This window comes from Struthio camelus, chromosome 3 (genome assembly GCF_040807025.1).
Source record: "Struthio camelus isolate bStrCam1 chromosome 3, bStrCam1.hap1, whole genome shotgun sequence".
Taxonomy (NCBI): Eukaryota; Metazoa; Chordata; class Aves; order Struthioniformes; family Struthionidae; genus Struthio; species Struthio camelus.
The window spans coordinates 116676922-116702431 of record NC_090944.1 but is presented as its reverse complement, the minus strand read 5'-3'; the positions used below and the strand labels follow the sequence as shown (position 1 = coordinate 116702431).

General features: G+C 36.9%; 1 protein-coding gene across 2 annotated transcripts in view; it reads right to left on the bottom strand.

Annotated features, from left to right (window-relative positions):
• Positions 1–7594: 7594 nt before the first annotated feature.
• Positions 7595–25510, bottom strand: part of SPATA17 (spermatogenesis associated 17) — a 99318-nt gene continuing 81402 nt past the window's right edge. Inside the window, exon 10 of one of the 2 annotated variants that reach the window (XM_068939866.1) lies at positions 7595–10867. In XM_068939866.1, the coding sequence (XP_068795967.1) occupies positions 10787–10867 (81 nt within the window). In that variant the 3' untranslated portion in view covers positions 7595–10786. The remainder of the gene's footprint in view (positions 10868–25510) is intronic. The other variant, XM_068939865.1, reaches the window with a different exon arrangement.

Sequence of the window (25510 nt, the reverse complement as noted above, 5' to 3'; positions counted from 1 at the left end):
TTGTTTAACACCTACACTGACTGTTTCAGAATACTCCATTTCATCTGTTGCCTAAAGTAAAAGATTGAGGGTAAAAAACTTCTTGCCTTATCTGCCAATAGCAACACTCTGTGCTGGAGGAAATCTATACACAAATACAAGAGTTTAAGAGAGTGGTGAGGGAACGAGGTTTTACAGAGCCATGAATTTCTTAAATCTTTAAGCTTTTGCTCCCTTCCAGTTTTTAAATATCATATATATATATATATATATATATATGAGCATATCTTATATATTTATGAGCATAAACTGGAGGTATCCTATGTTGCAGTGAAAATAGAGCAAATGGGAGGAAAAAAGCAAAGACCAAACACACAAATAAATAAATCCATGGAGGTGAATAATTCCCAGCAGGAACATCGGACTCTCATATATCTGGCATGGAGTTTTAGAAACTAGGCAAAATGAAGCCGGTAAACTACTTCTGAAGCAATGAGATAACTCAGTCAAGCTATATGGTCAGTGTCTGAAACATAGATGATTACATACTTTAATTCAAAACTACTAGTCATGTGTGATGCAGTTATTCCTGCAAAACATAAAATATGGACAGTTTGTTTCATATTGCTTGCATTCTATGTGTATTTTCTCCCCTTAGCAGTGAATCATTGGCCTAGGTTTTGGTCAGAGTAACAGTGAGAAAAACTAAGAATTATCCTACTCAGGAGAGAGGAGGCACACTATTTATGCTAGGGCGCATTAAAAACTAGCTGAGCACCAGTTTTGCTTTGTATGAGTGACTACAAATTTACAGTCCTAATCCTTTCTTTCTTTTCTTCACTACTTGTATTTTCTTAGGGACCAATGAAGAATCAGAATTCCATTGGTCTAGGTTAGACATGAGAACACTGCCTTTGGTGCAGCTTGTGTTGACAGCAGGGATCCTGGCTTTAATGACCTTGGGACCTTTGAGGATCAAGGACTGCTAGGAAGAGACAGGACCCATATGACAAAGTTGGGAAAAGGCAACTTGGTCAACACTTGGGGCCACCTGCTAGGGAGTGTTAGACTAGGAATGACAGGAGAGAGAGATGACAACCCACAATAAAGGGAGGAAGTGGTGGACCAGGATGGCAAGCACATGGTGCCAGGTGATGCGGACAAGGAGACCTTTTAATCAGCGATTCAGGGCTGAAGTGACACCACCACACATAAATAAGAGAGTGCCTACAGGATAGCATCATGGGGAAAGCTCTCATACATTTCTTGGAAATCAGTGCTATTGGATGCCTCTCTGATGCGCCTGTACACTAACACATGCAGCAAGGGGAACAAACAGGAGGAAATGTAGATCTGTGTGCAGTTGCAGGGTTACACTCTCATTGGTATCACAGAGAAGTAATAGGTCACACGACTGGAGTGTTACTACAAGTGGATATAGGATCTTTAGGAAGGACAGGGCAGGAAGGTGAGGAGGGCTGGAATGCCAGGACCTCTGCCTTGGGATAGATGATGAGCCAGCTGAGAGCTTATGGGTCAGCATTAGTGGGCAGACCATAGCTGAAGTTGTGATGCATGTCTGCTACAGAGGAGGTGAGACCTTCTTCAGACAACTGGAAGAAGACTCTTGTTTGTACCTCCTGGTCCTCATGGGGGACCTGAACTATCCCAATATCTGCTGGAGGGAGAACACAGCAGGCATAAGCAATCCAGGAGGTTTCTCATGTATGTCAATGACAAATTCCTGATATAGGTGATCGAGGAGCAGACTAGGGGAAGTACTCTGCTAGACCCGATACCTGCAAACAAGGACTGGACAGGAATAAGGGGTAGTCTTGACTGCAGTGGCCATGAGGTGGTGGAGTCAGGATCCTGAAGGTAGAGACCAAGGCAAAAAAGGTGGATCACAACTCTGAATTTCAGGAGACCAAACTTTGGCCTTTTAAGGCATCTGCTTGGAAGAATGCTGGGGAAGAAAGCCCTGGAGAGCAGATGAATCCAGGAGAGCTGAGTGATTTTCAAGGATCACCTTCTCCAAGCTCAAGAATGGTCCATCCCAGTGAGCAAGAATTCAAGCAAGAGTGGCAGGAGGCCTGTATGGATGAACAAGGAGCTCCTGGCAAAACTCAAACATAAAAATGAAGCAGATAAGCAGTGGAATCAGGGGCATGTGACCCAGCAGGAATATAAATGCACTGTCTAAGAAAGTAGGGATGGGGTTAGGAAAGGTAAACTCCATCAGGTGCTGAATCCGGTGAGGGATATGAAGGGCAAGAAGAGGGGCTTCTACAGGTATATCAGTAGCAAAAGGAAGACTAGGGAAAACATGATCTGCTGGTGAACGGGGCAGGGGACCTGATGACAAAGGACACAGAAAAGGCTGCAATACTCAATGCCCTGTTCACCTCAGTCTTTACTGGCAAGACTGGCTCTCAGGAATCCCAGGTCCCTGAGATCCATGGGAAACTGGAGCAAGAAAGACTTACCCTCAAAGGAGAAGGATCAGGTTAGGGAACATTTAAACAAACTGGACATACATAAGTCCATGAGACCTGACTGGATGTACTCATGAGAGCTAAGGGAGCTGGCAGGTGTCATTGTGAAGTCACACAACTATCTTTGAAGGGTTATGGCATTTGGAGAAGGTTACTGAAGAATGGAAGAAAGTAAATGCCACTCCTGTCTTCAAGAAGGGTAAGAAGGAGGATCCAGGGAACTGGCTGATGAGCCTCACCTAAATCCTTGGGAAGGTGATGGAGCAAATCCTCCTACAAACTATTTCCAAACATATCAAGGACAAAAAGGTGATTGGGAATAGTCAGCGTGGATTTATGAAGAGGAAATCATGCTTGACCAACCTGATAGCTTTCAGTGATGAAGTGACTAGCTCGATGGATGAGAGGAGAGCAGTGGGTATTGTATCTCTTGACTTCAACAAGGCTTTTGATACTGTCCCACAACATCCTCACAGACAGACTGATGAAGTATGGCCTAGATAAATGGGCAGTCAGGTGGACTGAAACTTGGAAGAACTGCCAGGCTCAAAGGGCAGTGATCAGTGGCATAAAATTTATCTGGAACCCAAACATTAGTGGTGTACCCCAGGGACTGATACTGGATCCAGTAATGTTCAATATTTTCATTAATGACCTGGACAACGGGACAGAGTGCACCCACAGCAAATTTGCAGATGATATAAAATCAGGAGGAGTCACTGAAACACCAGATGATTGCACTGCCATACAGAGGGACTGCAACAGGCTGGAGACATGGGCCAACAAGAATCTCATAAAGTGCAACAAAGGAAAATGAAAAGTCCTGCCCCTGGAGAGGAATAACCCCATGCACCAGTACGGGCTGGTAGCCAACTGGCTAGAAAGCAGCTTTGTAGAGAAGGACCTCGACACCCCAGTAGACAGCAAATCAACCACGAGCCATCAATGCCCCTGTGCAGCAAAGGCCAACAGCCTCCTGGGCTGTATTAGGAAGAGCGTTGCCAGCAGATCAAGGGAGATGATCCTTTCCTTTGACTCCAGCACTGGTGAGGCACATCTGGAATGGTGCGGCCACTTTTGAGCTCCCTAGTACAAGGGAGAACCACTGGAGTGGTTCTAGCAAAGGACCACAAAGATGATTAAGGGACTTGGAGAATCCGACATGCAAGGAGAGGCTGAGAGATCTGGGATTGTTCAGCCTGGAGAAGAGAAGACTGAGAGGGGAGCTTATCAGTGTATATAAATACCTAATGGGAGGAGTAAAAAGACAGAGCCAGGCTCTCCTCACTGGTACCCAGTGACAGGACAAGAGGCAATGGTCAAAAGTTTAAACATAGGAAATTCCATTTAGACATAATAAAAATTTTTGTACTGAAAGGGGGATCAAACACTGGAATAGGTTGCCCAGAGAGATTATCTCCATCCTGGAGATATTCAGAACCTGAGTAGACGTGGTCCTGAGCAACCTGCTGTAGCCGACCCTGCTTTAAGCAAGCAGATTGGACTAGATGATCTCCAGAGGTGCCTGCCAACCTCAAAAATTCTACGGTCAGATGTTTCAATTATGCTACAGAAGGTGGATGATACTTTACAAAAAAGGATGATGAAAGGGAGAGAGTGAGAGGGAAGAGCAGGCTAGCTGCTTGCCATTAAGGAACCAGTCATCTTAGCTGGGTCAACACACCACGATTCAAGGTCCAAAGTTCATGACTTTGCTCTGAGTAAGCACAAAGTGTTGGATTCTCTTTTATCTTATTTCGTCACATGAAATAATTACTTAGTCTGCAAAAGACTGAATCTCAGTCTAATAATCTTTATTCCTTATTTCTGGAAATTTCCTTGATGAACTAACTAGAACTAGAGAGTGCAGATGGACATGGAAAGAAGAAATAACACAAAGTAGTGAGAAACCAACAAGTGCCTTGATTTATCACCATATTTTTAGTAAAGAGTCGAAAAGGTGATGTTTTGGCCATTCAGCCAGCCCTGGAGAACTAGACTTGCTATGATGGTAGCTTGCGTCATGACAGAGAATCTTTCCTGCACGTGTAGGTATTGTTGAATGCAGAGGCCAATTAGCACTGAAAAAATGACAGAAGGGGATATTTCTGCAGACTGCATCACACACTGCAAAACACAAAAACAGTGGTAAAGTGGAGAGCAGTGAGTATACACCTCAAGCAACGTTCACACTTTTCGTATTTGAAAGCCCCTTTTCAGATGACTATCTCTTACTTTCTATATTCTAAAGATGAGGATAGTCAAGACTATAGTCATGATTCATGAGCATATTCTAAAGATGAATAGCTCGGACTTTTTATAAATCTAAAGAACATACAGTAAACTGTAAGAACAAAGTTTGCTAGTAGAAAATGATATGGTGGAATCAAATGAAGCATCTGGACAAAGAATTGCCACAATACTGCGCTACAGCCTTCAAGAAAAAAGTAAAAGGCAACTAACTCTAGCTTCACCTTCCTTTCACCACAGTACACAAGAAGTATGTCTTTCTAATTGAAAAGCCTTGTCCCTTTTTAAAAACAGAGTCCCTATAAGGTAAATTTACATGGATTGTACTTGTCCCTGCCCCTTATTTTTACTAGGAGCAGAGATACAGAGTGGGCTTTTCTGCTGATGTTGAATAATTTGAAATAAAACAAAAACTTAACATTCATTAGCCTAAACTTGTATTGGAAAATGTTATCATTTCATACATATAATAGCACTGGTGAACTTTTTTCTTAAACTGATCTATACATACAGCCTCTCTCTCTATATATATATACATTTGAGTGCCTCAATGATTTACTGCAACAGATTTCTACAGTTAGGAATTTCTTAACCAAAAGATTCTCAAAGGAAGCAGTTTAATGCAAACTCTCAATATGTCACATTTTGGCAGTGATTGCTTAATGCAGCAGTGCACTAATGAATTGCTCCACTGCATCCTCTGATCATGAATATGAATCAGAGTACTATAAACTGAACTCAATGTACTGATAAGTGACTGTATCTGATTGTGCCAGCAGCCAGATGATTTTCTCATTAATGAGCTGAACTATTAAAAGATGAAAGAATACAAAGCCAACCCAGCTTTGCATTGTCTGAGTTTCTTTGCTGACATTTTTCCAATTGTCAATTAGTGAAAGATAAAATTCACAAAAAATGTTTTAAGAATGCAGTTAAGACAAATAAAAGCTTCAAGGTTTAAATTCTGTTTCTGATTACATGGATGTGACTCCTTTTAGGCTGTAGTGGTTCTGTATTAATATGGGCTAATGCAGACTTTTTGAATCTCTAACATTCTGAGTACAGGAACACATGGGTACCATTAAGAGACGGAGCTCCTCCTCCTTCTAACAAACATAGCTACTTTCTCACTATGCAGAACTCCTTAATTCATTAAATTGAGAACAACTGATTTATGACATGTTGCAAATGGATCTTTTGGAATAACAGTAATATGTTAGAAATGTTAGAATTTTGGTGCTCTCAGAAAGTCTTATTCAACATCAAGCATAGATGTGTCAAACTCCAATATTGTTAATATTCCAAATTACTCTTAAATTGAGGCTGAACTTTTCCCCAAGCCCAAGTACGAGTTTCTACAGTAAACAGCATACAAGTGAAAAGCCTCATCATTTTGCTTTGCAGTCTAAATGTGGTTACATCTCAGTTGGAGACAACCTTCAGCCTAAGTGCATAATGAGGTTTCTAATCAGTTGTAGAGCCCCTACCACTTCTAGAACTACACTCCTATATAAATTAGAAGTGTTGCCTATTAAAAAAAAAGAAAGAAAGAAAAGAAAACTGTTGCTTGAAAGCAACAGCATCACATTTGGACCACAAAAGTGTACAGAGCAACAAAATGTGGTCAACGCTATTATAGCAATTCTGCCTCTAGAGGGCATTACAAGCCTGCAATGTTATCTCTGACAAGTGGTGAGCATGTTGGATCAGCCCAGAAGATACTTAGTTCTTAAATTGCTTAAGTTAAGAGATTTTCTGTGTTCACAACATCAGCTATGAGGTAGGCAACAAAATTCTTAGGCAGCAACACTGGAAGATCTTTAATTCACAAAGAAACAGCAGATAGCTTTGGTAAGAAAATATGTTATCAGAAGTTTCCTAATAGCCCTGAAACATCTCATCATCATGTGAGATCCTGTGAGCAACCTTCGGTATATAAATATGCTCAGGTGTAGTGAGTTTTCCTTAGTCCTTTTTATGAGTGCTGTGATTCCCAGTGGTCATTAAACCCAAAGATCATCAGCACATTGGTCATTAGCAGAGATGCTTTGAATCCTTGGCAGCTGGCATGCAAGCCAGTGTAGAAATAAATACCATAGTATTCAACTGTATTAAGTGCTAAGATAGCAGAGGGTGTCAAAGTATTAAGTTCTAGGCTTTTTTATGCATTAGACAAAGATATCTAAGTGACATATCAGCAACATTCTGTTACTGAGCTGGTATTACCGGTTCTTCACAGTATGTGCTGCTTCCTAAAGACATTTGATAAGTTACTTCAGCCATGCAGCATGAAAATGCCCAACAGTAATTTTTTTTCCTCTGTGAAGGTGGATTAAATCCATTCCAAATCACAAAAAGTATTTGTGTTTCTGTGGCTGAAAAGCAAGGACCATGCAGCTCAAGCTGTAGGCTGACAGCCATATTTTATTATTGTAGGAAACAGAAACCAGGCTGATTTTGTATAGTTCAGTTTTGATTCTCTATGTTTTGCTATTCACATTTGTTCAACTACAATTGACTGAATTACATTTAATGAGGCTATTATAGTAATTGCTCTTTTTATAAGGACTGACATACAACTTCTTATATTTGTCCATTTCTCTGGCACCTCTGTGATTCTTTTTGATATTCAGATACTGCTCCAAGTAATTTGCTAAGAATCACAGCCAACTATACTTCCAAGAGGTTACTTGTCTTCCAGATTCATCAAGATCCATGAGTTCATTTTAAATTTTCAGAGTGCTCCTTTCCCAGTGCCTTTATCTATACCATCCTGTGTTTCTAAGACTTTGAACTGTGAGAACAGATTGTAACATTCCCTACAAAACAGAAAAGAAAAATCTTAAAAATACACGCCATTCAGTGTTAGTATGCTACGGAACAATAATTTTATTAATGAGGAAAACCTACACTAAATACATTATTTAAAATACATTATTTACATATATTACAAAAAATAATTTGATAATTAAAATGATATAGTAAACTACATAGGAATACAGTAAAATCACTTACAGAATCACTTGGTGTTTATAGCGATAGATTGGTTACATAATGACATCATCAAAATTCTTACTGTATTATTCACTGTATATTGCAGTGAATACTTCATAAAATATAAAAATTCTAGCTTTAAAAGGCTTTAGATCCATTTGCTACCTGCAAACATTTTTATTTAAACAAGAGGTCATCACAAAATTTTCTTAGACAACCTGACACATTCACTGCCTTGCCACAGAGGATTACCAAACGTAAGTGGTAGTATATCCCAGAGTCTCAGAAGTGAGGACCATCTTAGGGCTGAAATTTATCTTTTATTTATTTCCACCCTTTCCATGCCGTCAAGTGTTTCTGGAATGCGTAGCATCTAGTTGGAAATTTGAATTAAAAAAAGTCAAGATCCAGCTAAAGCTTCATTGACTGATATGCTTTTATATTTGAAAATATCTTCAAGTTCATTCTCTCTTACCTTGGTGAATGTGTTTACCTGCAATACAAGATGGCAAAAATAATAATAAGAACATCTCTACAAGATGGAAGAATTAGTAGACGTCCCACTAGAATAAATATCAAATGGTTTATATAAATGTATAGGCAATTCTGGATTCTGACAGAGATTCTACAATGATTTCCTCAGGGTTTTTTTCATACTGAATTCCATTTCCTAAGTGAGCTATGGACTTTCTGCACAAGAGGAAGATTAACTACCAAAGTCATCTGATCATCTGACCAATAAAGCCGTGACTGAATGGAAGGGGTCATTTCCTCTATCATGAGCTAAATATACTACGCAAAACAAAAGGATTCACAGGTTATACAGTGGCCACGCAAAACATTTTGGATGTTATATGCCACAAATTAATAAATTCTGCAAGAACTCCCATTAAAGAAAAGGATTGTCTTCCCTATGAAATATATATGGCAAAAAACAAACAAACAAACAAAACCAAACAGCAGGTAATATCATTGCTACTTCTTTAACTTTGTGGATGTTTAGTTATCTAATAGAATTAATAGACCTTTTGTATGTAAGAATGTTTCTGAGAAGTAGGTAGCTGCTTATAAGCTAAAAATAAGTAATAATTTTTCAAAAGAGGAGGAAAAAGTGGATATGTGTTAGACAGTGAAAATAAATTGCAAGTGTTGGTTTAAATTTTCATCTGTTCTGCAGACTCTTAGCTGTGGAACACCACAGCTAGTGCAATGTTGGTTTGCATGGTAGGTTTTGTTTTGTCCTGGGGTCAGAGATATTGAAAGGGAGAAAGAGAAAGGAAGATTAATCTGATAAAGACACTGCCATTTCTAATCGGACTGATGGGAAACTGTGATATGGAGTTAAAGAGGCAATACAGGGTGAGTTATTGTGAAGTGATGAACCACCTTAAAGCTAAAGCAATCAGATAGACAGCTCTCACATATAAAAATTACTGTAGCACCTTTATTCATCAACAGTTTTGCACAAGTCTCTCATGCTTAGTCCCTTCCACTAACAACTAAAGCACTCTGATACATTTGGTCAGATTAAATCTTAATAGGAAGATTCAGCCACTGATGAATCCACTGAATCAAACACTGATGAAGCCACTGCTTCTCACTTTCCAGAATTAGTTTCTTGTTGCACTGCAAAAGAATAAACTTTTCAAAGCTTTAAAATGGGAAAATCAACAATTACAGAAAGATGGTAACACTCAACACTACTTTCCCAGTTCCAGGTGTTTTCCAATGACATGGCATTTTTGGTCTTTTAGCAGGTGTTTTGCTTGTAGTCTCCTCCGTCTAGTGCCTGCAGTTATAACGTACTGTAATGGAACTCAGCCCTTGTGAATGATACCAGGAATACTTTTTTCAGTACTGTTTCACATAGGCTGACAGCTGAAAACCTGGGAAAGCAAAATTTGTAATGCCTAGTGCAGAAAGCATTCACAGGTATTTATACAAACAGAAATTACATTGAGTTTTCTTGTTCATCTAAAGAGCACAAGAGTCACGTTATAAAGATTTTGTAATACAAAGCCCACCATTGAGCAACTGATTCAAATATCATATATTTGATTCAAACATCTTCAAATGATATGATGAAATTCTCATGGTATCCCACAGAATTCAGCAGAAACATCCTGTAAAAATACCACCCGCTCACATCATGTGAAGAAACATCTTATGATCTGGTCCTGAAAATGCTGGTTTTCCCAAAATGATGAGTTCTTTGAGTCCTTTTAAGTTAATGGTACCTGAAGATACTCAACATTTTGTAGGACTGTATGCTAGTGAACACAGCAGTCAGGTATCAGGTTTGCATGATCAAACATGTTTTCATCTTTCCCAGGCCTTACAGGATCATATTCCCACATATCAATCAGCTTAACACAGGACGAGGACTAAATACGTAGTTATAAATGAAGCAAAAAAAAAGTAGATATAGAAAAACATGAAGTTGTTAGAATTGTAAATTTTCAGCAATGAAGTTATCCATTGATAAGATCCTCCCACAGAGGAGCTCAAAGGATTTAAAAAGGTTTTAAAATACAATCTTCCATGTAAACAGTCTATCAAATTCCACTGAAATAAGAGATGGATCAGTAGACATCCAAAACAGATGAATGCTAGCACTAAAAATAATTGACAATAATGATGAACCAAATCCATTTATAGATATCAGAAAAAAAAAAACAGACGTAACTTTTAAACTTAGATTACTCACTTATAAACCTGTAATACACAGAATGTGATCCAAAGTCTTTTACATCATTACACTGGATTTTGTATCATAAAGGATTTATATTCAAATAAAAGATACTATATTCAAAAAGTATTTTGAAGAGTCATCTAGTTTTCCTAAGATATTACACTGCCAAATCTGCAAAAAAGTCTTTGATTAATGTTCAAAGCTGTATTGCTTAAAGATCAAGCAAAATCAAGTAACAATACTTTAGATACAGTATACATCACTTTACAAAAATACTCCGTTGCGGAACATTCAGTCAACAAACTGCTTTGCATTTGCTGAAATATATTTATTGCTTAATTATTAGGAATCTTCTGTTGTGTAGTTTACAGAATGATTAAACTATTTCCCCAGCTCTGGAATAAGTTTTTCCAAACCTTTCAAAGAGAACAATCGATGGTAACACTGTTTGAAAGTCCTAGAGAAATAAGAGAGACAAAAAAAAAAAAAAAAGGTAAGTATGGCTTTTATGGCTTTATCTGCTGCATTTTAAAACTATTTTAGAGCTATAAATATTGCCTTCCAGTCAATATCACTGTACAAATTAGAATGTAAATTATGAAAAATTATGTATATATGAAACAAACATTTTATATGATATGTACATTATTTTGGAGAGGACATTATAAATTGATTGACTGAATTGCAAGCAAAAATGTATTTCAAACTCTGTATAACTATAAGCAATGCAAAGATTTCTTTCCCAATAAACTAAATTTTACAGTCTTTGCTGAATCACGGTATACGAAATTATATCCTCTGCCCTGGGAACCAGTTAAGTTAAAGACAGCAAGATATCCTTGCAATACATTTTTGCACATTAAAAGAAAGCTCTAGTTGCAGAGAAGGCAAACATATTACAGTTATAACTTAGATTGATCAGTAATTCCGAGCAGAATTCACTATTCTTTATTTTGCAGATAGGAAATATATTTGTAATATTCACACAGGACAATTAGGTACAGTTTAACAGTTCAATAAAAAGGAAGCAGAGAACTTGGGGGGAGATGGGGAAACCAGTAAAAGGTGTACACCCCCAGCATCAGGATAAAATCAGGAATGGGAAGTCTGAGCATTGAAGAAGTCTTCATTTGCTAGAGCAGACGGCTTTTGCTATTCGGATGCCTGGCCAAACAAAAACAATTGGCTGCCAAAATTAGCTCCTTGGGACAATTTAGGAGCCTTTGAAGTAAACAGTTTTTTTGAGCTGGAACTAAGCCCAGGTCCAGCTTCAAACTCAAATCAAAATGACAAAGAGGAAATTTTCTGTGCCACACGCCCCCTCAGTGTAAGATTACTCGGGGCTGGCAGCTGTACTGTTTATCTTGTTATTTAAAGCCATTTCACAAGATACTCACAACTGAGCATTTAAACAACTGGCTTCAATTATGACGACAGCAGTTATGTTTGACTACATTTAGGAAACATCACACAGACTGATGAGTAAATAAATTGGTGCTGGCTGTATAGTTAGGCTGGTTAAAGAAGTTTACAATGAATACTGGATAAATGTTGCACGATATTCACTCAAAATATAAAAATATATTTTATGAGGAAAAAAAAAGAACCCTAACTATTTATTAAAGTTACAGATTCTAATCAGATTTCAGTGGTTGGAAACTAAAGCTTAAAATGCCACTTATCCTTTTAAGATTTGCCTTGCGGTGCTGAAGAGAGCCCATCCCACTATATCATAACAGCAGCAAAAAGGGAGAACAAGTGGAAGCCAGGATCTTATGTTTCTCTAAATTGATGGTGAAATATAGTTTCAGCTCCTCCAGTAAAGGACTGCAATGCATTGTTGTTTGATTCTGGCACACTGACACACCTAGCCCGGCCAGGATCAACTGAGTTCAAGATGATTGCTACTTACCATAGAAGTTATGTATATAATCCTTTTGAAGCTGCACGAACAAAAGATGTCAATAGAGAAAAAACAGGCCTGATCAACATTACTTTCATCCTGCTAATCCCTTGTTGTTTGGAATGAATTAGCTTACAAATAAGAATTCTCACATACTGGTGAGATTGACCCTACACTTTAGCAGTCTCAGGATCATAGGAGCGTCATGTGAGCTTTACGGAATTTTTTCCACCATACGTTCTTAAATTGTGCCGTGTAATTCTCAGTATCAGAAGATCTGTAATTCTCAGCACCTGAGACCTATTTTTAAATCCCAGACCAAGTTAATATATCACTTCCCTTTTAAACTTGTCAAGCTCTGACTTCTTTCACTCTAGTAAATTGCAAGTGACTGTAGTCCAACTGACAGAGTATAACAAGACCTAGGGACCTCTTCAATGTATTTGACTACTTGACTGTCGTGTGCGTTCATCAGTCCTGGACAATGGAATAAAAAAAAAAAGTAGCATGAAGCTACCAAACACAGATTTGTCTTGATCAGTGCACTAGATGTCACAGATTAGACTTGTCGCAAATTCCTCAATAAATGCTTACACAGTTTATATTTGGAATGTTATTGTTAAAGAAACTGTAGAGAGATTTTGTATCTGAGTACAGGGACATATATAAATACATTGACAATGTACGAATAACTGGCAAACCAGTAACAAGCTTGCAAAGCTACATGTGCAGGTATGAATATCAGCTCAAAGGCCTTGAAAATGTGTTCCTTTATATTTCTAGTGACAAATTTGCTCTAATAGTGCTTCTTTCCAAACAATCTTGAGGGTACTGTATAATTTCCTATCCTATAACATAAAAATACACTTTGGAATGAGATAGGAATTACAATCAAGTATCATCCTAGAAATTTAATGAGGTAGAAACTCAACTACTTCAATCCAAAGCAAGAGCAGGCAAACAGCAGCAGCATATCCAGTCACAGATTTAAAGGCCAGAAAGTACCATTATGACCATCTTTTCTGACCTCCTGAATACACGCTTCAGGTAATTTCCTACAACAACTCTATCAAGCCCATAAATAATTATGAAGCTGATAAGCATATGATAAACTTGGAACAATAAGCATATGATAAACCTGTGATTTCTGGTATACATTTTTGCACAATTTCATTTTATTGCATGAATATAGATTTGGTAGAATAAATAGAAATTAAAGTTGCATAAGGATGCATGAATACAGATTTCCCTGATAGCTTAGAAGCAACATATGAAGTGGTTTCACAGATCAGTTGTATAACCTCTATAATGAAAAATATTCTTCCTGTACTGGTGATTCAGAGCACCAAGTCCTCTTCTGAGCCAACACAAACAATACAGCAGACACTGTATAATTGCATGATTTCTACTGTGACACCATGTGCTATGCAAATCATAAGCCATTCTGTTCAAGGTTTGGATCTCAGAAAAACTTCAAAACATCTCAGCAATGAGATGTTGCTCCAATAGAGAACTATAGTTGCAGATAACTTCTGTTAAGAATCAACAGCAGAAGGAATAACTGAAAAGTGGGCACAGCTATTAGAATCCCCGCTTTATCTTCATGCTACTGCATGAAGTGAAAATAGAGAATAAAACACACTTTTCCTTATTTTGGAACTAATACCCACAGATACATAACAGGATTTTACAGGATTTGACATAAAAATCTGCAAAAAAATCCATGAGGTGATCTGGTTATGTCCTTACTGCATGACAAATGCACAGTGCAGTCTTGCTTCCTCATCCTTCTTTAAGCTGGGACACAGCTCACATGCACACCTCATCTGACAATCAAGCAGCGCTGCCAAATGCCATTGTAGAGCCATAGTCCACAACCCCTTCTGTTTAATAGTAAGTGTTCATATTAAAGTATTCCCTATGATCCTAATGCTTGTAATAGTAAAATTAGAGTTTTAAATTGAGCTGTCATCATAAGCCTCCTGACCTATTAATAGCCACAGAGGTCTCTAACAAGGAAGCAAACCAGAAATGGCAAGTTGCTATACAAGTAAAATGTTGATTTAGCTAACTTTTATTCTTAGCAAATTTATCAATACTGGTTAACAATACTTCCAACTAGTACAGGGCCTTCTGACATGACAAAACGAGTGTAACAACCCATTCTGTCAATACAACACAAATGTCATTTCAAGTGCTCAAAACCCACTAAGCTACCCTAAAAAAGATTGATTTATTTGCTCCAATGTTTCTTTGGGGCAAACTTTTCTCACAACTGAAACCAATTAGTGGGCCTGGCACTTGTAGTGCAGAATGTAGGTCAGCATCAAGTAATAAAAAAGTATTGACTTTTCTCTGTCTGTAAGCAGCATGAAAGGGGTGCCATGGCCTTGTCGTATATGAAAAGAGCTCCATTAATTTCACTTATTTCAACCAGGGCTGTCAAATACTAATGCTTCTATTGCACTTTTCACACAAAATACATTGACACCAATCCTGGCCCCAGTGAAACAGGTTTACAATATTTCAGTCAGTAAAACGGGTACTATAATTTTTAATTCCCAGTTGTACATTTAGCCTCTTTAAGCAGCCTTGCTCAAAAGACCTATTGAGAGATATAAGCTGGGACATTAATAATGGCTGCACACTTCTTCCCATGGGCAACAGAACCTATTTCTTGAGTCTAGCCTCAACAGTCAATTAGCCGTAAAGTTCAGGGCACAGTTGTTTGGCGTAACTTTGTTTTTGTGGCTGGTGGGCACAGACTGCCAATTCTGCTTTCCGATGTGGGCTAATGTCCAAAAACCAGGAATAGGTCTTCTGTGACTTAAGGCTATAAAAATGAAAAGCTAATGTTGTAACCAATTGGGTCAACTAGCCCCTTCAAATAAGCAATAATAACAAAAGCCTGGATCATGCCTTAGGGACTGTATCTCATCGTGTCAATGCAGACATATTGACTTTCAGGGAGATGTGTACCTAATCGGTGTTCCTTGCACTACAGTGGAGAAGTGACTACTGCTGTGATGACGGGGGTAGAATTATGCCTTTGCCTATTCAGCTTGCCAACACAGTGCAGAGGAGAAAAACAAAAAGCCATCATTTCTTCTTTGGACTATTACCAATTCTAAACCCTCTACATTTTGTTCATTTGGGTAAATGCAAGGAATGAGCTGGTGTTTCCATGAAGACTTTATGAGCTTCTCCATATTGTGGATCAACACAGTGCTGATCAAACCGACCTAAAATATTATGATCCTTTTCCCTCTCTTCTCTGCAATTTCCCTCCTAAACTGGCTGCCTTTTTTGCAAATGAAGTTTATGGTTCTTTTTGACAAGCTTGAGGGCTCTGAGTGTGATGTCTAACTCATTTCCTAATTGCCTCCTGCCAATGCAAACAACTTCAACAACAACAAAACTCTTTGATTTAAAAAGACTGGCTGACTAGGGTAGAGGGCAGTTTTCTACTTCCTATAATGACTTTGTAAGTCCAAATTTTACCCTTTGAATCAACTTGTCATTAGATCTTAAAGTAAAATGACATTGTATAGCCATCATAAAAGGCAACTTTATAACCTTCTGTGTTACTCTTACATCAGGCAACTCTTTTCTGCTTGTTAGTTTTACTCTTTCATTGACAGAAAGTATATGATAATGCGCTGTAAAAAAACTTAAGAAATTATGTTCACAGTAGGGAGTCTAACAACACTATTTTAGTATCTTATCTTTCAACTAGAAGTAGAAAACATTAATTGCTGTTTAATTTATGCAACAAACATTTCATTATTATTATACTTAAATTTTCATGGAGCTTTACAACTGATTCTTACATATTTCATCTTTTGAAATCATAAATAAGGAGACCAAACTCAAACGGTGCTTGCTAGAAATTATGAAAGATTTCTAATTACAGCTCATGAATTTGAAAAACGACTAATCTGATAATCACATAGGTCTTGATACTCTACTGTATGATGTGTCCAGTGTGAAGAGCAAAGCAGTTTGTGCTCCTCTGTAACAGGTTAACATGGAAATTATAACTCTGTTCCTCACTTTCTCCACTGCTCTGAAAAGGAAGTGCTCTGCTACTAATCTGTGCTCATGGAAGTTTGCTTTCTTAGCTTAGCAGCTGAGCCATGCTAATTGGTGTTCTGGAGATAACTGGAGAAAACTGGCTAAAATTCAAGCTCAAACCATCTTATCCTTCTCCTCAGTACAAGGTAGGTTTCATGTTTTGAAAGGAACCTATTTCTGCTCTTACATGGTTAGAAGCAGTTTCAATAACAGAACACTATAACCTTCCATAGCTCTGCAAATTAAGCTGTGACATGATAGAATATAATGATGTTTTTGAGCCGCTGTGCAGAAATACAAAAATATTTCTAAAAAATATATATATTTTTCAACAGTTGGGTTTATTAAGGATTACAAACATGTCAGCTCTGGCAGTTCTTTCTCACAATCAAAGGCAAATTATCTTTTGGTTGTGATGGAAGTTTTGTGCAAGGATAAACAAAGGAAAAATGAGGAAAGATTTGATCTAGTGATTCCATGCAAGCATTGCCTCTCTAAAATTAACCTGGAATCTGAAACTAGCCTGTCCTTTCTCTCCTGAGTGATATAACCAGCAATGAAGATATGTGGTCCAAACTTGCATTTGTTATATTTGCTTTGAATTCCTATGGTTACTGTGGTTGCCAAAGAGGAAGGAAGGGTAGAATCCACAGCTGTACCCTCTAAGTTCATTTAGTGCCTTTATTGATGATCTGCAATGCAGACACTGTCCAGTTCCTTCTCCTAAACATGTACTGATTTTGCAGTGCTCTAAAAATAAATATATTCTTCATGAATAATGATTCAAACAATGAATTTCTTTATCTGTAAAGCCAGTCTAGTAGAGGAGAAGAAATCACCTTTACGTAGTCACTTTTCAGGTACTTTGAGACATATTCAGAGCCTGTATCAATATCGAAAATATAGTTTGCCACACAGAAAATTACAATACATGCTCTATCATATTTTATTTAATGCTGTTTTTATGGGAAAGCAGCATCACCCAAATTCTGTTACATCTAATGTCTGTATTTGAACCAAAATTGCCAAAGATAATACTCCTTTTTTTTTTTTTTTAATTAATGCAACCTTTTTTACAGGTAAATTAAATTAAGAAAGCAATGTGAATTTCCTCACAAGCTATTTCATACTTGGATACCCTCGAACTTTACTGAATCTGGGCTAAAAAACAAATGCACAATTGAAATAGTTCAATCGGTATTCAGAATATCAAGAGGTGTTTATTTCCTATTGTCATTCAAATCTCTACTTCTTGCAGGGTATTTAAAAAAAACATTTCTGAAAAGGGAAGTAGATGTTCATCTTAATTTATCTAAGATGTATAAACAACATTTTGTCAAGTATGAAAACACATTGATGAGTAACATATAAAACTTTCATGAAGGTATTAAATCTGAACTATGCCTAATATTACATTCTTGTGTACAGAAAAATATATGGAGTCTTAAAGCTTCTGATGAAAAGTAAAGGATACATTTTTATTACAGTGCTTGTATTTTTAAACCGACTCCTTTGTCCTGTCCATCACAGACACTCTGCTAGCAACAGGACGTATACTAGAAAATAATGCACTTAGGGATAAGTATCTTGACTTATGCCATTTATAAGCTGTGCCTTTCATTGTCTAATCTGTTCAACCATAACATTCTCTTTCCAGCAGAAAATAAGCCAGAGCCAAGTGTTGACTGCCAAGATAAACTCAAAACCACTTTTAACCTCCTGGACTATAGCCAGAAAATGTTTAACCTGCTAAGATCAAGTTGAAGCTATCTCTAACTTGCCAAAATAGTGCCACTACGAGTTAAGGAGAAAAAATTCTGATTTTGAAACCCTCAGCCAAAAATATTTTTTTATCTTATCAGCCTGAGCTGTACCTCTTTGAAAAAAAGTTGAAACCACTTAGCGCCAATAAAAAATGTATGTTGATTGCACTATAATTGGCATATACACCTAAAATAGTACTCCAGCTAGATTTCATCTGGTTTGACATTGTTCTGGATCTTGCTTGCCAAATCTCATTGCTTTCTGTGATGAAATGACTAGATCTCTGCATGAAAGGAGAGTGGTGAACGTTGTCTACCTCAACTTTAGCAAGGCTTTTGACACTATCTCCTACAGAATCTCTGTATCTGAGTTGACATATCATAGTCTAGAAAGGTAGACTACTAGATGGGTGAAAAACTGGCTGGAGTGTCAGGAGCGAAGGGTAGTGATTAATAGTTTGTACTCTGACTGGAACCTGGTTACAAGTGAATTTCCTCAGCGATTATCTTGGGACCTATCCTGTTTAATATCTTCATCAATGACCTACAGCTGGAGACGGAACGCACTCTCATCAAGTTAATGGACAACATCAAACTAAGGGGTGCAGTTGGTGCACACGAGGGCTGGGCTATCTATCATTCGGAGTGACCTACACAGACTAGAGAAATGGCCAGACAGAAACCTCACCAAAATCAGTAAGTACAAATGCACCTGGTACAGACTAACCTCTGCAACAATATAGGCTGCAGACAGACAGGTCAGATAGCAGTTCTGCAGAAAAGGACCTGGTGGTACTAGTGGAAATGAAAACTAAAAACATACTATATGAACAGGAGCATAATTAGTAGGTTGAAAGAAGTAATAATCCCCTCTAGCTGGTGCTTACTGGACAATATCTGGAATAGAACATCCACTTTTGGCCCCCTAGTACAAGAAAAGTGTGGATAAACTCAAGCAAATCCAGAACAGGGCCACCATAGTATTTTAAGACAGCATCAATTTAATTTGATGAGCTTTATGAGTTTTATAATTTTATGGTGTTTAATTAGCTTTTAAAACTACTGAAAAAGAATAAAAGTTAATTTAAAAAGCTTAAATATTCCTCAATCGGTCGCAGAATAAGGCCATTGTAGGTGGCAGGTTTTGAACATAGTTACGCACGAGCCAGTAAACACAGAAACATACACTGTAACAGTGAAAGTACTAAAAATTAACTCAAAGGGAGACTTAGGCTTAAAGAGAAAACAGATTTTTTTTCTAGTCATGAGAAAAACAATCAATTTTTTATAAATTTGCAATCAATTTGCAATAAAGAGAAATTTTAGATTTTTCTTAGACTTTAGGTTTGTGTTTTAGAATATCTTTCATCTATATTACCAGGCGTGTTTTCTTTTTTTTCATACTCATCAAATGCACATCTTGATGCACATTTTGGAAAAAAATGAGTTGTCCACTTTGCTAAATATTATTATAAGCACCAAGTGAACAATAAGATAGTATGACTTTTTCTTATTAGCCATCCAGGATCAGTGTTCTTGAATGTTGTAACAGTCCAGCTACGTATGCAGCACTTTTCCTTACACATCACTCTCCAAAGAATCTGACATGTCTGAAAACCTTTATAAATTGAGAGGATACCATACACTATTAAAACAACAGTTTAAAATTATATTTCTCTATAGTAACACAGAGAGAAGAGACAGACTGTCACTAGATCAGAAACTGCTGCTCAAATGACATTTTTCTTGAGATTGTCTCCTCTTTTGTTCATCTAATTAGATTTATCTTCAATTTCTAGTTTTCTAATTTCTCTAAATGCGCCAAAGGGATGCTATCCACTGAGCTCAAAGATATGTATAATTACGACTTCAATTTCTGACAGGGATCCTTGGAAAACTTCCAGTTGTTAGGAATTTAGGACAAATTATGTAAGTATAGGTAAAAGCTGAATGAAGTAAGTAATGATAGAGCAAAGCAAATATTTTTCACACTATTCCTATGTGCATTTTGTCCCATCTTAAAATAGCAAATCCTAGTACTTGTATGCAGAGGGAAAGGATCTAGAGTCTCCTGAAGGGGGGTAGGAAGTCCAAACAGCTGCTTTATAGAAGAATGAAAAGACTGGTTCAAAATACAGTATATCTGACTTTGGAGTTTCACTAAAAAAAATGCTATTACTGGAATGAGGAAAGCTTGATTGCAATTTTTATTAATATATCTGTGCATACAACCATTGCACCACAATATATGTTAATAACAGGAGTTTAGATCAGTATCTTTTGAGAGTCTGCTACAGTCTCAGAAAAAGTGGCCTTCGTCCTCAACTGATAAGAGGGTGCTTGCAGGTTTAGTGGTAGCTGTGAAAAGCACACCACTGGATGGTAAGTTAGAAATATGAAGAGTATTTTTGAAAACTGTGCCTATTTTACTAAAATCACGTTTCCCAGTTTTTTTCTGAAATTAGTCTTTGATTTCTACAGCTTAACACTGATCTCATCCAGCAGTTAAGGGGAAAAAAATGGATTTTGTAAATATAATCTAGTACTGTAAAATAAAGTTATCTTTCAGACCCTCTGCACAACTTGGAAGAGTGATGACTGGTGAGCTCAATAGCCATCTATTCTGTGAATAAGAGTGCAATTCTATATTATTAGTATGCCTTCTTATAGCATTTTTATGTAACTGCTTATGAAAACACCTTTTAGTTCAAACAGAAGAAATAACTGAAGACGTTCTTGCCTACCATCTCTACCAAAAAGAGGAGAGAATAAATTCTACTGATTCTTATTTTCGCTCCATCAAAAGGAATTCTATAAAAGCTAAGTTCACTCTATGATAAACCTCTGTCTTCCTAGCTTACTTTCTCATATGGCTCTTTTCACAGACCTTCATTTAACCTGATTAAGAGCTTCCTTTGCATCTGCCAAAAGATGATGATAATGTGTTATTTTTTATAGAATTTTCTTTCTCTGAAAGCTACTGGAAAAATCAATGTTATTATTATTTATGTTCTTTTTAATGCAGATAAGTAGTGTAGTACATAGCAATACTACAGAGAGAGAAGTACAGTGCAGAGAGTATAAGTCTTTATGGGTCTAATTCTGAGCGCTGATTTCATTGCACAGGTTCCTTGCTGCCAGAAATCCTTGAGAGCTGGTGACACCTTCATGCCTGGTGGAGCATCAATGAAGTTCAGAGCTATAAGAGAGGGAGCTTCACTGTCAAGTTCCGTGTAGGGGGGGACCTCTGGGGAACATATTTTAAGGAACCTGACTTGAAGGGAATAACAGGTGTGTCAGAAAAAACAGTAAAAGTATCATGGAAGGATAATCATGGTGAGGAAGGCTTCCTGCTCCCCTTTCTTATACTCTCATTCTAAAATGGAAGGACAAGATTAGTCAGAGTGGCTTAGAGAAAAATAAATATTCCTTATTCTCCCAACAAAATACACACTTAAAGAGTCAGACAGTCTTCCTACTTTGTAAATACAAGCTACCTTCAGAAGACACTGAAATGACAGAACAGAAGACAACCTTTGCTATTTTGCAGGCAACTACTCTGGAGATCAGCTGACACTAGAAAAACTATTTTTCTCCTATCCAGTGACCACAAATGTTCTCACTAATCAATAAAACTGGAACAATAGCTTTTAGGCTAATACTTATTGCTACTATTCCTATCTTTCATTTATATATAACATATGGTTATTTTACAAATATGTATATAATAACATCTTCTCTGTGTATCGTATTTTTCTTCATTTATCAATGGTACTTAACTTATTTATTCTCCTGTTTAAATCCACCAACTCCTTACTACACAACAGAAATAGCAGCAGCAGCACAGAATATTCACTCATTTACCACAGATTTGTTTTGGCATTGACATGAAGCTAATTCTATCAAACTGCAGCTGATTAAGAAATTTTAGGGAGAGGAACATTTGATATTTATAGCCAAACATTTTTCCAAAATCAATAGCGTTCAGAAAAATGAAATGGATTACATGTATTAGCACAAATATTATCAATGAATTGCTGAGCACACATGAACTAAAAATCATGCTGTCTTGGTTTTGATATGAAGACATATCTATATATGATAAACACAACAACTTGTGCTAACATATTCTATGGTCGCTTATAAGCAAAAGTTTACTTCATTTTTCAGATGGATAATTTCCAAACCAAATTCTATACTCCAGGGTAAGTGTCCAGGAAAAATTTAGCCTTAGACTTTCTTTAACATCTATACCTTTAACATCTCTGCAGAACTTTTAATGTACAGCACAATGCTGTTATATTTTATAAATGAACAGGAAATAGGAATTTTTACAATGCTTTATATGCAAATTTATTCATTGATAGAGTAGTAGTAACAAAAAACTGTCAAGTTTCCTATACTTCTCTGAGGACTTTGGATTTGACCTGAAGTGTTGAAGATCTTTAAACAGTAGCACATTTTGGTCTTCCTGCTGCCAAAGGCTTGGGCATCTGCAAAAACTACAAATCATGCCAAACTCTGAATGATATACTGAGGAGTGCAATCCACTAGGAAATAAGCTAAGACCAAAACATTCATTTCATTTAGGTCCTTCAGTGGGACTTGAACCATCCAGCCCACAAACCATGTCTCATGAGATTGCAGTATACATCCAGCCCACAGTAATAATGATTCATATACATATATGCGTATATGCTTTATTGCTACCTTTAGCTGGATTAAAAGCCATATATCAAAAATTTTATTTATTTCTGCTTCTTTTATTAGCTTTCTAGCACTTGATCGGCTGATAGAGGCAATAATGATTTTTTTTTTTTTTAAATAAACTAGAGTTTCTAAGTCCTGTCCTAAGAATGTAATATTTCAAAAAATAGCCTAAGCTTTGGGGAAAAAACCAATTACAGAAACAGCATTAAAAATGCCAAGCACTGGGCAGAAGCAATTCTGGATCAGTTTAAAAAAGTGATTGATGAAACTCTAATCTGAGCTGAAGGAACAGTTTCACGACAAGCTGTGACCATTCCACACACTTCATTAGCTGCCATAATTAGCCTGGTGTTTCAATTTGTTAGAACTGGTGGGGACAATTTTACTCAGAATGCAAACATCAAAAAATAGGGTCCCTTAGACTTCAGAAGGGGCTGATGAGAAGCTTTTCTGGTCTCTGTTAACTAAAAGATTAATTACAGCTGATGGGAGGCTGTACTCTGATTGTCACTCTGTCTATGTGCATTACTTTTAGCATTAGAAGAAAGACATGGTTGACACTGCACTGCTCAATCAAGCAGCTTCACATTAGTGCACAAAGTCTGTTAATATGCAGTATTTTCATTGTTTGACTTTTTTTCTGGTTTTCTAAGTTTGAGTCTCTCATACTGAGCTAGTTATACTCTAGAAAAGCAGGGTATTCAGTTGCTAATGATAAAAACTGTTTACTACTTACACTGCCTTTCTTTCATATAACTGCAGGTGAGAGACCCTAACGCAGCTCAAAGCCACTGGCTGAGAAAATTATTAGTTCCTTCTATCACCGTCACAATGCAAAATACTATTTATACAGACTCGTTATGGAGTATACAAAAACAGTGCAGTTTGGAAACACAGCTACTGTGTGCATTACAGCCTTTATGTCTTAACCCATATACCTTAGCTGCTATTATCTCTGTACATTAACTCATCAAAGCTTGTAAGGTAATTTAAATGGAAGTGAGGTCAGAACTTAAAGTGCAAAGGTTATTCCTGAATAACTCCATAACTCTCATTCCAGAATAGTAGCACATAGTAATATGTCCTTTCGTAAATAACTCCTTATGCAGATATGCCTTTCAGCCTTTCTACATATCTTCTCCTGATATCAACAAAGATTATAAAATATACAAGAGAAGAAAGAATATAGTTTCTTATCTCCATCACGGTGGAACATCCTTCTAACATAAGTTTTTAAAGGGCACATTGAAACTGGCTCTTCATTACATTAAATGAATAAACACTGAATTGCATTCCAAAGTGAATATCATCTTAGTATTTAAATTTGATCAAGTGAGTTTAGAGTTGACTCATGATCTAAATTTCAAAGAGAAGTAGTACACATTTACATCAAAGCATTAAGACAACTCTCTGTATTACTTACAGCTTCTTATTCATTCCTACAGAAGTGCACAAAACTACATTTTACCATGATTTTCCCTGTTCAGATAACATAGGTTACTCTAAAATCCATTTTACTGCATTAAAGTTCTACTGCTGTGAGAATAATCTACCCTAGCTCTCTAGAGTGATTATCAAAACAACAAAAACTTGCAACCTTTCTCTCAGCCTGAGCATACCCCTGGCATACCCTCTTAGAATCTATTCAGAACAGCAACTGGTACTTGTAACACTATAAATTATATAAACTATTATATAAACTATTCAATTGTAATGAGCCAGTGCAATAAAATATTTCATTCAACCATCATGTTAAGATGTGACATTCTGTAGTTCTAAGTGCATCTGTTGCAAGAAACAGCCATAAGATGCACCTTTGATCTTAGTTTTCAATTCATAAATCTATTAGCAGTGTGCACTTAAAGATGAGATAAAAGACATTAAAAAGTGTCACTTTTCTTTGCAAATTGGAATGGAATTCCAATTCCATGAATATTCATGGAATATTCTTTCCAAAAGAGGTAGCATTCTTCTGCATATTGGTTAATTAACCATGGGCCACATTACTATCTGATGCAAATTAGCTTAGCTCCATTGGCATCTCTTAACTACATAAAAAAGAGCTATTGAGGCTCAGTGTTCACAACTTGGAGGCATTTCTGAACAATTATATTAACCATGTAATTCTTAGAGGATTAAGAAAAGCTTTCTGTTACTTTCATTTCAATTTTGTTTAACCAGCATAATCAAGCTAAAGGTAAATATCAAATAATAAGTAGCCTTCTCTTCTAGATATGTTTCATGAAGAATTGCTATTGACTTCAAAATGTAGCTTTGTAAATTCAATATTGTCACATATTGAGTTGAGTTGAAATATACCTTGTTTGGCAGATGTAGAAACAATTCTCCCTAATTCCAGGGATGCTAAGCAGCCCATCCAAAACAGCCATCAAAAAGCAACAGACTTCCCTAAATAGGGATTACCCTATTTAGTATGAGAACTTCTCACTCCAGCAAACCAAACAAAATCAAAATAGTGAATGCCTAATACTTTTTTGTTGATACTGTTTTTAGGTGCAACTTCAGCAAACACTACAGCTTCCAGCTCAACTGATGATTTTTTGTGTTAAAAGCTCTGCCACAAATCACTGTAATGTACTCTAAGTATGTACTGAAGGGATTAGGCAAGATACTCTATATCTAAAGTGTT